We start from the raw sequence: 14,290 nt of genomic DNA, 5'->3' as shown, positions 1-14,290 counted from the left end.
TCGGGTTTTGATGGGCATTAGTGAAATGTGTTTTGTGAGTATGACTTTAGGTTTAAGACTTTAGGAGTGTATATTTATTTATTTTTTAAAATAAAAATCTACACAGGTTACCAACATGTTAACAAGTCTTTAAACTGTTATGACATTAATTTAAACATGTCGATATGTTTAAGACATGAAACATGTTAAGCTCAAACCCAAACATGTTAAAACTTGTGTCGTGTCATGTTAACAAGTCCGTGCCATAAATTGACAGCTCTACTCAAAGCGCTCGGGGGCGCTATGGGGCTTTTTCTCTCTCTCTATAGCGCCCCACTACGTTGGGTGATAGGTAGGGGTAACAAATGTTGACACGACCCGAAACCGACACGTAAAAAACAAGTTTTGGGTTTGACTAACATGACCCGTTTCGTAACCCGCTTATATTCTTGTGTGTACGGGTTATGACTGAAATATTTGACACGATTCAAATAATAATATAGGTCGGTTTCGAATTGCACGTATCCTACCCGGTCAAATTAAATTTATTCGAGTCCCAGCCGTGCCCATGGGCCATAACCATTACGTTTATTATTATTCAAAACCCTAGTTTCCTTCCTTCCGACTCTCTTGATCTTCCAATGGCGACCATCTACCAAAGTGGTGGAAAGCTTCGGACGAATAAGAATAAGAAGCAGCCTATTTCTCCGTACGATCGGCCTGCTAACCAACCTAGCCTCTTTGCGAAGCTTGTGAACCCTGCTTCTAGACTCATATACGCCGGAGCTGATAGGTTATTCAGCGTTTTCCGTCAACCTCTCCCAGGTTCAATACTTTGTTACAATTTATTCAATGCTGCTGGTTATTTATTTGCTTAGGTTTTAATTGCTTTAATTATTTTTACCTTAAAAGGCTAATAATTAGTGCTGGTTCGTTATTAATACGTTGTAGAGGAATTAGTTTGTGTTAGTTGAGCTGCTGATCAATGAAAATTTGAATTTGATTACGTACGAATGCAGCTAAACTTTTGTGAATTGACTGTTTTTAAGTTATCTGTTATATAAAGCTATGCAGTTAATGCGGTAAAATATCAAATGCCGGTCAAGGACTGACTTCTGAGATATCATGATCACGGTGGGATATCTGTAATTTTAATATAGTGCAGTTTATATATACATGAAAAAACATATACATATATAACATTAATAGTTATGGGAAAAAAGGGTCAATATTTAAAACATGATCTAATTGTTAGCCATGAAATCTTTCTCCGAGTCCACATCAACCAAGGCAACCAAAATATTGGTGAATATCGGTCAATATCGCCAATAATATCAGTACCGATATTTGGACGGATGCTTTGCTTGGGGACCGATAACCGATATCCCACCGATATATTGCCGATATTAACTCCATAGATATAGAATAGATAATGTAGGAGGCTTAATTTTTTTGTCAGCAGACGTAGGTAACAAAATACTGTTACAGTGGCTGTGATTTTCTTAAAATTTGCTTCTCTGTTTGCTTCTTATGTTCCATCTTCAATGCATACACTTAGAATTTGAGGTTTTGTGGGATTAGGTATATGGACTTGGATTTTGCTTGAAGTCTTAACTTTTAACTGAAACCTCGTAGAATTTTATTTGAAACTTTGATATCATTGCCATTGAAGTGGATTATCACGTTACAGAATATCAAGACTTAATTATTATTGTGGATCATAAGATTTGTATCTGGTAATTAATCTAGGCAATTTTGTTGTTAACTAGTTATCATGAAAAAGATGTTAAATTTGGACAACTAGCTACTCTTTTTGCCATACTGATACGAATTTGCCATATCTGGTAACACAAAGCCATCTTTATTCAAGAATCTTTTAAACCTTTTGTCTAAAGGGTGTTAAACATTTATATTACATTCTTGTTATAAGATTATTAGGTTTTTTGACTTGTTCTGTATCCTAAGAGAAGTTTTCTTGTGATCAGGGACTAGTGAAGAACCAAGAAATGAGTCTCAGGAGGCAGGTCCAAATGTAAGTTGTTTATTACTGTTACAGGGCATTTTATATTTTGAATATAATGGGAATTTACTTTTGAGTGTGTTGCTTTAGCTATGTTACTCTTTTAACTGTTTTTTAACATAATAATTTTTTCACTTTTTTTCGGCAGCCTGCGTCAAATATTGGTGTTGGGGTACTGGAACCTAGCACTGATGAAGGTGCGAAAATAGCTAGCATTTCTGCAGCAGCTGAGATATCAGATTTTGAGAATATGCTGAAGCAGAAGACTTTTACTAGGTCTGTTTTTTTGTTTTTTGATCGGTTGTCAAACTTTGTTATGATCTATGCTTTAAGCTGTCAAATATTTTTAGTCTCGATGAGAGTAGTAATCTTGACATATGTATTTTCTATGATCAAACTCACTAATATTAGTGTAGAATCAGTGAAATTTAGTTATTTTCAAGAATTCATACCTTGGATTGCATACTTTTATAGCCTCATACACTGATGAAATTCATCACTTGCAGATCTGAAATTGAGCGTTTGACAACTTTATTGCATTCAAGAACATCAGAGTCAGACATTGAAGGGGATAGAGCAAAGCTTCCCATCACAACATCTCAAGTTTCAAGGCTTGAAGCATCTACAAGTGGCATATTGAAGGAGAGGAAGACTGTAAACTTTGATGTTCCTATTTCAACTCCTATTACCAGTTCAAGAGTGAGTTTGCATTTTCTTGCGTGTTTTTATTTTTATGAAAGTCAATTCATATTATTGCTTTCTCTCTAGGCTTTTGAAGATGATGTGGCAACACCTGCTGAGCTTGCAAAGGCTTATATGGGGACCAAATCTGCCAAACTCTTACCTTTAGCCCTGAGGCCAAGCAGTCAACCATCAAGACAATATTCATTGTTGCTTAATAACACAACAGTTCTTCCTAGAACACCTGTCATATCACTTACACCGAAGCCTACAGCTACCTTCAAAACCTTTGATAGTTGTTTGACCACCCCTAGATCTCAAGGCAGATCGGCTTTATACAAGAATGCACGCTCCCCTTATTACAGAGGGCCTTCAACTTTAAATCAAAAGGTTGAATGAACTGAAACTAAGTTCACACATCTTATTTGATCTTGTATCAGTCAACTCTTTATCATTGTTGCTTTCTTCTTTTTCAGGGTGTGGCTTCATCGTATGCTTTAGAACATGAAGGGTCAATTGAATCAAGCAGAATGGTATCTGTTTACTCATTGCAATATTGAAAATTTTGAAAGATTGGTACAATAACATGTGAAATCTCACTTATTTTTGTAAATTTGATTTCAGGGTGCTAAACGCAGGAGTTCTGTAATAGATGATACTGGATTTGGTGGGCCCATTCGTAGGATTAGACAGAAAGTTAGTCTTCCATCACACCAAAGTTCTATCTCTAAACATAAAAGTGAGATTGCGTCAAGTCAGAAACTGCTTTTAAGGAACGAACCTGAACCAAAATTATTGACACCACTAGAGGAAAATGTGGAGACCAGTAAGCAAAAAATTAACCTAGGTTTTGGTTCTGTTCCTAGAGAGTCAAGTAGAATGGCTTCTAGAATATTTGAACAACTTAATAGAATGAGCCCGAAGGAAAAACCTTCAGGGTCCAGGCTTGCTGGAACAACTGAGAAAATAGATTCACCAAACTTTTTCTCAAGCTCTCGAGATAATAAAAAGTCAGAGGGTCAACATCGCGTGTGGTTACCTGATGCTCGTGCGTCTACCTCTCAAGTCAATAATGTTTTCAGCTCAATGAATGGAAATTGTACAGAGCCTTCATCAAGTAAAAATACTCGGTCATCAGTGATTTCTCAATTAACCTCCACGCAAAAGAAACCAACAGTTTCTCAAATGTTTGGCACAAGTACTAATAGTATTGGGCCTTCTGGAGTCAAATCAAATATTAGTCCAGATGCAAAACCACTTGGATCAATGAGGTAAGTTTTATTTAGTTGCTGAAAATTTAGTTATTTTTTGCTTTTCTGGTGGAATTTATGTTTTCTTTTCTTGGTACTTTGCAGTTCCATTAATGCAGCTTTAAGCAGCAATCAAGTAAAATTTTCAGCTTCCATTAAAGATGATAGTGGCAACATTCAGAAGCCGGTAAATTTGCTTGGTAAATCAGAATCTTCATCCTCTGCTAGTCTGACAACTGCATCAGCAAATGGTCTTTTTACATTTGGTGGCTCAACCACTACTTCAAGTACTACCAGTGGAACTCCTGCTTTAAGCATATCTATTTTTGCTTCCTCATCTTCTTACAATCCTTCTGGTTCTAATACAGATCAGCTTTTCAGTAGTACGTCATCCCATGTCTTCTCTTCTGCCACCACCACTATCTTACCCTCTACCACCACTTTAGCTACCAGCAGTGCCTCTACTTCATCTGTGGCAGCCTCGGTGGCACCAACTAAACTTTTTGCTAGCACGTTAGCCACATCAAGCAATGGTGGTAGCATATTTTCATTCAGTTCTCCATCAGCTACATTAACCACCAATGGATTTCAGGCAAATACACAGGCAGCATTCACTGCTGATACACAGGCGGTTCCGTTCAAGTTTGAGTCTGGGACTGGTGGGACCCCATCAACCACTGCAGGGAGTTCTCTCTTTAGCTCCTCAGCTCTTAGTTTTGGTCTTAGTTCTGCTGCTACCACCAGTTCCACCAGTAGTTTATTTAGTTCTGGTCTCAGTTCAACACCTAATATTGATCTTAGCTCTACTGTCGCCTCAACAGAGTCCAAATCTGGTAGTTCTGCCAGTGGCTCTACGGCTAGCATATTTGGTTCTACTGCTTTGCAACCGCCCGAGTCTTCGCTTTTTGGCTCTACACCCTTTTCGTTTGGGGCGTCTTCTTCATCTGCAGCAGGTACTACTCAAACACCTAGTCCATCTTCCCCAGCATTTGGTCAAGACTCTGGTGGCAAACCTGGTTTCGTGTTTGGTTCAGGAACACCATCAACGGTTCCTTTTCAATTTGGCGGGCAGACAAACCAACCTCAAACACCATCTCAGAATCCTTTTCAGGCATCTGCAGGAAGTTTCTCGTTAGGTAGTGGCGGGAGTGTCAAGTCTGATAGAAGGATTCTGAAAGTTAAAAGACTAAACAGGCGGAAGTGAGGAGGTTTTTTGTTTATATAGAGCACGTGAATGGCATTTTGTTTCAATATTGAGCAATCTCTGCGTCCTCGAGCAGGTATTGCGGTTGCTAGATTGTTTTTGTATCTCATTTTTTAGGGAGATGAAGCTATAGGATGTGGTAGGAATGAATACTTCAGGTTTTCATGATATATGTTTTTTTAATATATATTCATTTGTGTATTTATAAACACATAAAAACTTCAAAAAATCTATAAAGAAGCAAAAGACAGTGATGGTTGACATTAGTTGCATTAGAAACCAGTAGCAGAAGTGTTGTGAACTTGGCCATGCGGTATGGAACCCTTCCTATAGAGCCTAGACATCTCTCCGGTTCATGATACTGTGGATGGCCTCTTGGCGTGAATCCATTATGAGGTGTTAAGGTTTGGTGTGGCCGAATTGATAACTATCGGTTAATGATTTGGTTTTGAGAGCTTGGCTTTTAGTACCACGTCGTTTGATCTCGAACCTAAGGTGTGAAATTCAAACCGTTTTGATCTCGAACCTATGGATGCGAAATAAGTTGTGTATTTGCGAGTTGGTACGAATGAACCTAAAATCGTGTTATAGAGTTGTTAAAATTTAGGTCTTTACTGTAACTGAGACTACTGTTGCAAAATATTAATAAAAATATGTTTACAGGATGCTTCAACTCAATCCGTTTAGTTTGTACCAATGCCTAAAAGTTTATCCTTCAAAAAAGTTCATCAGCATAGACAATCAACTAGTTTTACAAAGTAAAAAATTCATTATATCTTAAAATGTAGAAAATTGTGATTATGCCATCTCGATTCAAGAACAAACAAGTACGTCCATAAAGGGAAAAAAGTATGTTTATATCATAATCAAATTATTAAACCTATAACAAAATGATTAAGTAAAGACAAATTTGATTTTAATAATCCAAACATTGACTTATTGGCCAACAATAACCCCAACTCATGAAATCTTTATACATAGTCTCAACCTTAAACATATTTTTCTCTAGTGATCTGATACGAACTTAAAGTTAACATCGTTAGTTTTTCTATGACGTGGACTATTTATGTGACAAAAATGTATCTCATACTTTGCAAGTATTCATTAGAAATGCAGATCATGCTAACTAAAATTTACCAACATGAAACTTAACCCCCATTATCTCTTTAGGATTTCAATCAAGTGTTCGTTAGAAATGTTATCCAAGTGTATTATATAAATACCCCTTTTAATCTGCAATAAGCAGTCAACGTCATAAAAAAATAGTGCGTTTTAACTTTAAGTTGAGATCACTGAAGAAAAAAATATTCAAAGCTAGACTTTCTCCGTTCTTTGAGTTAAAAAGAATCCCAATCACCAACTCAAAGTTACAATCATTAAAAATTAAAATTCAATTTAACTAAATAAAAACACTATTGTTGTAAAATACTAAAATAGTTACTCATCGAAATCAAAGTTAATTTCAGATTTACCGTGCAAAGCTAATTACATTTACAGCCGGAGGCCATAAACCCTCCTAAAATCCCAGTGTTGAAATCAATTAGCCAACGGAAGCATCATGTGGAGAAGAGCTATAGCACGCGCCACCGGCGACATCCGGTCACAGTTGCGGAGTATTACCGGAACACCTTCCCGCCGCCACTACTCTTCTTCATCATCATCCTCATCCTCGGTGGTTAACTCCATGATTCTTCGTTCTCTTAAAGAACACTACACTGAAGTCTCCAAAATGGCCCCACCTCCTGTACGTTTTCCAGTCTCAAACTCTGTTTATTTAGGGTTTTACGAGGGTTTGGTTTTAAAAAGTTAATAAATTTATAAATTGTTCTTTGCGGAATTACGTCGAACACCTGGTGGGCATTGTTGTCTCAGTACTGATTTGATCACTTGCTCTTATGTTTTAATTGGGAATAATATTGTTTTAATGAGGTTTTAGTGTTTTACTAGGGTTTAGCTTTAAAATTAATAAAACTGATAGATTACTGTTTGCGGAATTATGTTGAACACCTGGCGGGCACTGCAGCCTTAATACAGATTTGATCACTTCCGCTTATGTTTAAATGGGAATAGAAAACTGGAGTTGGTGTATACTGTTTAATGAGGTTTATGAGGGTTTAGCTTTACAAATGATAACTTTGACAAGTTTCTCTTGCGGCATTATGTCGAACACCTGGTTGGCACTGTACCCTCAATACAGATTTGATCACTTGCACTCATGTTTTGATTTGGGAATACAAAACTGGAGTGGGTGTGTAGCGTTAATGAGGTTTTACGAAAATTTAGCTTTAAAAATTTATAATAATCTATAAATTACTCTTTGCGGAATTATGTTGAACACCTGGTAGGCACTGTAGCATCAATACAGTTCTGATCACTTGTTCTCATCTTAATTGGAATAAAAAGGTGGACTTAATGTATACCGTTTAATGAGTCTTTACAAGGTTTTGGCTTTAAAATTGAACACATCGATAAATTACTCTTTGCGGAATTATGTCGAACACCTTGTGTGCACCGCAGCCTTAGTTTTTTAAGCACTTGTTTTCATGTTAATTGGGAATTAAAAAAAACCGGAATTGGTGTATAGAATTAGAGTTTAATGATGTTAATGCGTCTCTTATTTGTTTACAGAAGGTGAGTTCTCCTGAGCCATTTACAGTGGTGAAAGGGGCACTCGACAGTGGAGGCCCGGTTCTGAAGCGGACGTATGGAGATGAGGAGATCAGTTTATCAGTGATGAGGATGATTAACATTCTCCCTGGAGTGGATCCTTCTGAAATCGATGGTGATGATGAGATCAATCAGTTGTTTCTTCATGCTGATATATCAAAGCCCGGGCAAGACTATGTTTTGCATTTTCTGTGCGGGTTGTATCCAGATGCTTTGGGAATTCATTCGGTTTCCTTGAGACATAAGCGTGAAACCTCAGGGCTTCTTGAGGTTCCATCCAAATATAATGGCCCGAGTTTTGAGTAAGTTGTTTCAATACTCTAAGTTTCTAGTTTGCTGTGATGTATGTCATGCCTGCTTGATTATCTGTTCCTTGGATATCATAGTTCTTAGGTCAGCAATATTAGTTTTGTGTACCAGCAACACCATTCTTGAAGTGGTGTTTGTGTTTTCTGGCTAGTGAAGTAGTGAGCAGTTGATTCATCACATAGTTATCTGCTTTAAGATGACTTACATACTTCTTTGTTATGTAAGGATGTGTAATTCTTATCAACAACCTGAGACAAATGGTAACTAAAAATTTGGTTGTTGATTGAGTTTGAATGCATTAACAAGTGGATTAGTGAAACGTCCACATTTGATAGATGCTAGTTCAATATGCTTCGATTCCACGTTAATCCTGTAAGGTTTTGAATAAGATCATAGAGATCCAATTAAATATTTTGTGAACTAATTTTCTACTATTGGATGCTTAGAATTTAAAATTCTATAAATATGACGCTCACATGCTAAAGTAGCACTAATTACTAAAGATTTACAGTGAGGAACATGTGTGTTTCATATGTATTAAATACATTTTATAAGTGGAAAACTTATTCATTTCTCATTGGCTACATAGGAGTGTGTTCAATAAAACTAGTCTTAAGTAGAGAACCACAAGCACTTGTACGTAGTGGCGGTAGTGCGCGGAACATTGTCACATGTAGTGGCATAGAGAGAAATAGGCTTTCAAAAAGCCTTTTTATGCAGCACATTTAAAGCAATAGATATCTCTGTTATCTACTTAAAGTTGATTATGTATTGAGCATCTCTCTGGTTGCATATCTATTATCTTATCGAACTTAATTTGAATAGGTGTCAATTGTCAGTTCACTGCATGTTAAAGTTTATTACAGGGGGTACGTTATGAAACAAAATGGCATCATTAATCCATGTAACATACTAACATCATTCTATCATGATGTTCTCTCTTCTTCATTGGAGATAACTATTGCATACAATGTGTTTCATTTTGAACATGTTCTTAAAATCATATAAGGACAATACTTTTTTTATAAATTTTATATATGTGTGTCATACACATAATATGTTATTATGTTCACAGCTTCACATTACATGTAATTAAACAGAATCCTAACAGAATCTGGTCACACACAAAAGATAATCCCAACACTTACAGACAGTTTAAAATTTAGAAGCATGATTAATAATAATAACAATTTTTAGAAGCTTGTTGATTTAACTTATTTTTTTTTTCTGTTTATTTTTGTACAGAGCACTTGATGATCGAATGAGGGATGCATTTCATGGTTACATTGAAGAGAGAGGTATAAATGACAGTCTGTTTCCCTTCTTACAAGCATGGCTTTATGTGAAGGATCACCGCGGTCTTATGCATTGGTTCAAATCGGTCGGGTCATGTGTTAAAAATACCAATTAGACTTGTTGGTTTGTCGGCTAAGATTGTTACACTCTTTATTGGACGAACTTGCTTGCTTGCGTATCTTTATAAGATTACTTTGCTATGATTATAATGATTTTCTTTGAAAAAAGTTGCATCAAAGTTTCAGTTTTCTACTTCTCAGTCAGATAGTGGCTGCAGCATCATGTCAGTTATGCTCTCTTTTATTTTTTTCAAGTTAGAAGGTAACATAACATGGTCAATGGTTGTTAATATATTCAAGAGAAAAGGAGCCTTTGTAGGGCATTTTTGTAGCAAGTATTATTAGTGTGTCTGGTGAAAAAAAGATGGATACCCATGACAATCGTGTTGTATCGATCAAAATATAATAATCATGGGCGTAAGAGCGAGGCTTTCGCATACGCAGGTCCAGGGATGGGTTGAAGGGCTTACGTGGGTCTTATGTAAAGTGTACCTTTTCCTGCATAAAACGAAAATAAATGTTGGAATTTAATTATGGTTCAGTTATTTCATTTATTTATACACATAATTATGCTTGAGCCACCAAAGTCCAAACCATGTTATGGTAAAGAATCTTACCAACCATCAATTTCTTAACTAATCATGTCAGTTTTTCAGCATGGTTGTAGAAATTTGGTGTATATTAATATTATTTCAACGTTATATTAATAGAAAACTATGTGTGCAATGCCAATTTAATGTACCATCATTGTTAGAGGTTGAAAAAAAATCACTCATGTTGTAGAAGTCAAGTATATTCATTGAATTTGATTAAAAATTAAAAGTAAGATAAAAATGTGGGGAAGAATGGGCCACACATGGTCTATTGGTCCATGGCAATGTTTTTCTTTTATGATAGAAAATGTTTGGGCCTTGTTACCATAAGTTCAAAGTGTGGTGGGCATGATCACTTGTGTCTTTGTGTCATCTCCTAATCCCTTTTTCTCAATAGTAAGTTCATTCAAGGTTACTTTGGTCAATTCATGACAATGGCACAACCTCAGTGGATTGGTCATTGCACCCACTTGATAATAAAAAAAATTTAATGTGGATATTTTTCAAAGTGAACATCTAGAGTTTTTGAAACTGTATTATATTTTCAAAGCTTAGGTTAAATTATTCTAGAGAGACAATAGACCTATTATGATTGATAGGTAATAAAGTAGCTTAACTTATATATGTAAACTATAAAACAACTTTGAGTGTATATAAGTGTAATAAAATGTTAATATAAATATTATAGATATGTTTAGATCATATATTTTAATTTTATCAAGTGAGGAGAGAGAGAGAGAGAGAGAGAGAGAGATGGCAGAGAGGGTCGAAACACAATCCAAACATAGATATGTTAGATGAAAAGTAAGGATGGTGCAAAAATAAGCACACTCGACACATGACCAAACCTAGACTAATCGTGATAAGAACTTGACAAAACCAAGCTCGTTGGAAACACTATCTGAATGATCTAGGTTACAATTAGTTGATATTGATGAACAAGCGGCTTAATTATGTGTAGTGTGTGTGTCTGGAGAGAATTCGAAAAGAAGTGTAGTGTAAAGTAGAAGTGTGATATATGTAGAGTCCAGTTGTTGATTGACCGATCTAAGTATACAAGTATATCATACAAATAGTGTAATGTGTAGTATACTTAATTGAGAAAATAAAGCTTTCGGTGTTATTCTTTTCGGTCTTGTTATTAACTTATATTATCTCTTCTTAACTTTAATATACATATAAATGCCTACTTTTTAGAATTTAGATGTTTATATTGTATATGTTAAGTCATTAACAGTTCCTATAGCAAGTGTATTAAACTTGTAAAAGTAGTTAAATATAGAAAATATCACGAGGTAACTACTTTATGTATTAAAGATTCATTAAAGAGATTATAATAAAAGGTTCTATAAAATAAAATATGTATGAATTGAAAAAACATCATTTAAAGTTTGCTTTAATCATTGGGTTGAGCCACCACATCCATACCATTTTGGGCTGGGTGGAGATGAATATTCGTCTAAAACCTAAACCATAAGAATTAAAGAAAGAATGGAGTGATATGAGCCACATAACAGGTCACAAAAAGAAATGTGAGACATGATGCATGTTGCCCATATGCCATGACTAATGATTTGATCGTAGCCGACCATTGAGTCTCTCACATCAACTTTTACAATTTGCAATTGGGTGGTTCACTTGTTCACGAGGTCGATGTGGGTCCTAATTAATATTTGCGTTGACTTTGTAACTACATAGTGGAGTTGACCAAGCAAAATATATCTTTTGTTGATTTCAAATAAAGGCCAAATCTTTTGAGCAAACGCCAATCTAACTTTTGGTCCTTCAACTAGTTGTTCATATGATAATCTTTAGGAAACTCACCAAAATGACCATCGAAAAAGTCATAATAAACATGAAAAAAATCTGGTTTTAGGGATTTTATCATTTTATAAAATACATCATGGGTAAAACGTTTGAGTTGTAGGGGTTTGCTCTAATAGCCTAACCCACCGACGAGCCAACGATTTGCTAACACGTGCCATTTTTCAGTGGAAACGGCTACACAGACACTTGTGAGGGAAACGCACGAGCCTATCTACGTGGTTTTTTATTGACGTTTTGAGATGAATTCTTTTCACGGGGCGATACTAATGTCTGGGACACGGGATGAATTAGTTAGTTGTTAGTATTATAAAGCGATCGTAAAATTTTTTATTAATAATGATATAAGATTTATTGTACATCATTACCTACATATTAATGTATCTTATTTACGAAAAAAAATACAAAATATATTTAAAAACTATTTATCATATTATTTTCTGAACGTCAACGCAAATATACATCACCATTATTGCTACGTACATCTCTTTTGACTTATAATGAAAAATAATATAACGATACCGACTGTATCTTTTTTTTCCTCAACGTCCTTTGTGAGTTGTGACTAAAAAATAGATTGTATTTATTATCGTATAGTCCAGAAAGCATTTTTATTATACAACTTTTTTTCAAGGGGTGTTTTGAGGGTGGGCAATGTGAACGCCCGATAGGGACACGTGTTTTTCGAGGGCATGGAAAATTTAAATTTTTTTGATATTATATAAATATATATTTAGAATGGCCGAACTTTTATTAGCCTACTATTTCATAATACTCAAACATTTTATAGTCTATTTGAGTCATAAATTCATTCTAATATCATAATTTTGCTAATTGTTATGTTTAATTACTATAACTTTAATTGTTGTTTAAAAAAATCGTTTGCATTATTCAGTTCGTTAAGGCTTAAAGGTCATATTTTTTCCAGCTCGTCCAGGGTATGTGATTTCTCAGGGTTGGCCCTGCTTTTTTTTTTACTACAAACAAATAATGCTCGACCCGAGGTAGCTTAATGACAAAAGGTGACTCCATACACTCGTGATCGCGGACGGTGCTGGGTAGCACAAGCTCACAATCTTCTGTTCCGAAGAAAACCCACTGTCTGAAAGCCCACTATGATAAAACTCGCTGGAATCTAATTCAAATTTGAGACCTTACGGTATGCATCCCAAATCTTTACTTCACCTTCCGTGCTAGTTTACTTAGTTTTTTTTAACGACTTTCTTGTGTGTTAAGCCATCACACTCTCCAATTTGGAGAGTCATGTTGCCCCACTCTAGTTAAATTATGTTGTCTTATCCGGACTCGCACTGACTTCAGAGTTTAGTTTGGGCGTTCCTCCGAAAAACTATATTGTCGGCTGTCACTTGACATTCGTTATGCCACCACAAGAGCGAAACTTTTTGGCGTAACACTCGATTGGACTAAAATCCAGACGGGCTTGGAATTTGAACCGACCAACTAGTTAGTTTTTTTTTATTATATCTAAAAATACAGTTTTACTAATAAACTTTTTGTAATGTTTTCTTACAAAATTTAGAAAATAAACATTTGATGCATTTTAAATAATTTAAAGTAGTGTGTTAAATTATTAGATGGAGGATAAATGAATAAATGATTGAGATAAATTGTAAAGTTATAATACTGGAAAATTAAATAATTTGAATATGAACATTCCAAAAATCATAATATTATCCCAAAAGTCAAACTCTTTCAAAATGAAATAAAATAGCATTAGCATGCCATCTGATTAAGAATCTAAAATGGATCTTAGTTTATAATGATTATATTTTTCTTTATACTTTTATAACACAACATAAATTTATAAATTTGAGCCAACAATTTTCACATTGGAATTCTCATATGTTACCAGCCTTATAATCTACAAACATAAGGGAGTGTTTGAGATTCATTATTTTGTCTCTTTATAACTTTTTATTAAGTTAATAAGTTATAAAAGTATAAGTTATGGACCTTTTTATTAATTTATTGAACTTTTCTCTTACAATATAAGCAATCCCAAACATCTTATTACTTTTTAAAAAAATTATAAGTTATAAGTTGATGAAAATAAGTAATCCCAAACACCTCCTAAGAAAACAACATACTTTATTAAAAGTTTCACTTAGAATGATTTCTTAAAATTGGTATGGTATGGATTAGGGGTGTTCACGGTCCGGTTTTTGCGGTTTTTAGGTCAAACCGTAAACCGAACCGTTGGTGACGGTTTTTATTTTTATAAACCAAAACCAAACCATAGAACTCATAAGCCGAACCAAACCAAACCGTTTGTAACGGTTTGGTTCCGGTTTGGTTTCGCGGTTTGGGGCTTTGAGCTTGTTGTGCTTTAATACCGGATGTCCAAAATGCGCCACAGCCGCCACTTCGACAAACCAGTTACCGAAAAC

At 35.1% G+C, this 14,290-nt stretch overlaps 2 protein-coding genes across 2 annotated transcripts; both read left to right on the top strand.

Moving 5' to 3' along the window:
• Positions 1–494: 494 nt before the first annotated feature.
• LOC143544125 (uncharacterized) lies at positions 495–5,330 on the top strand. The gene is made up of 8 exons (XM_077036276.1): positions 495–804; positions 1,965–2,011; positions 2,148–2,275; positions 2,506–2,698; positions 2,768–3,070; positions 3,157–3,213; positions 3,305–3,951; positions 4,036–5,330. The coding sequence occupies exons 1-8, from the start codon at positions 621–623 to the stop codon at positions 5,132–5,134; spliced, it is 2,658 nt and encodes an 885-aa protein (XP_076892391.1). The 5' UTR covers positions 495–620; the 3' UTR covers positions 5,135–5,330.
• A 1,316-nt stretch (positions 5,331–6,646) lies between these two features.
• Positions 6,647–9,597, top strand: LOC143544102 (mitochondrial acidic protein mam33-like). Its single transcript, XM_077036259.1, has 3 exons — positions 6,647–6,878; positions 7,763–8,103; positions 9,356–9,597. Exons 1-3 carry the CDS (start codon positions 6,693–6,695, stop codon positions 9,519–9,521), a joined length of 693 nt encoding a protein of 230 aa, XP_076892374.1. The 5' UTR covers positions 6,647–6,692; the 3' UTR covers positions 9,522–9,597.
• Positions 9,598–14,290: the final 4,693 nt, after the last annotated feature.

The sequence above is a fragment of the Bidens hawaiensis genome, unplaced genomic scaffold (assembly GCF_021521415.1).
Source record: "Bidens hawaiensis isolate Kalapana, Puna unplaced genomic scaffold, B.hawaiensis_p1.1 tig00013428_1, whole genome shotgun sequence".
Classification (NCBI taxonomy): Eukaryota; Viridiplantae; Streptophyta; class Magnoliopsida; order Asterales; family Asteraceae; genus Bidens; species Bidens hawaiensis.
Note: the sequence above shows the minus strand (reverse complement) of the source record. Positions and strands in the feature narration are given on the sequence as shown.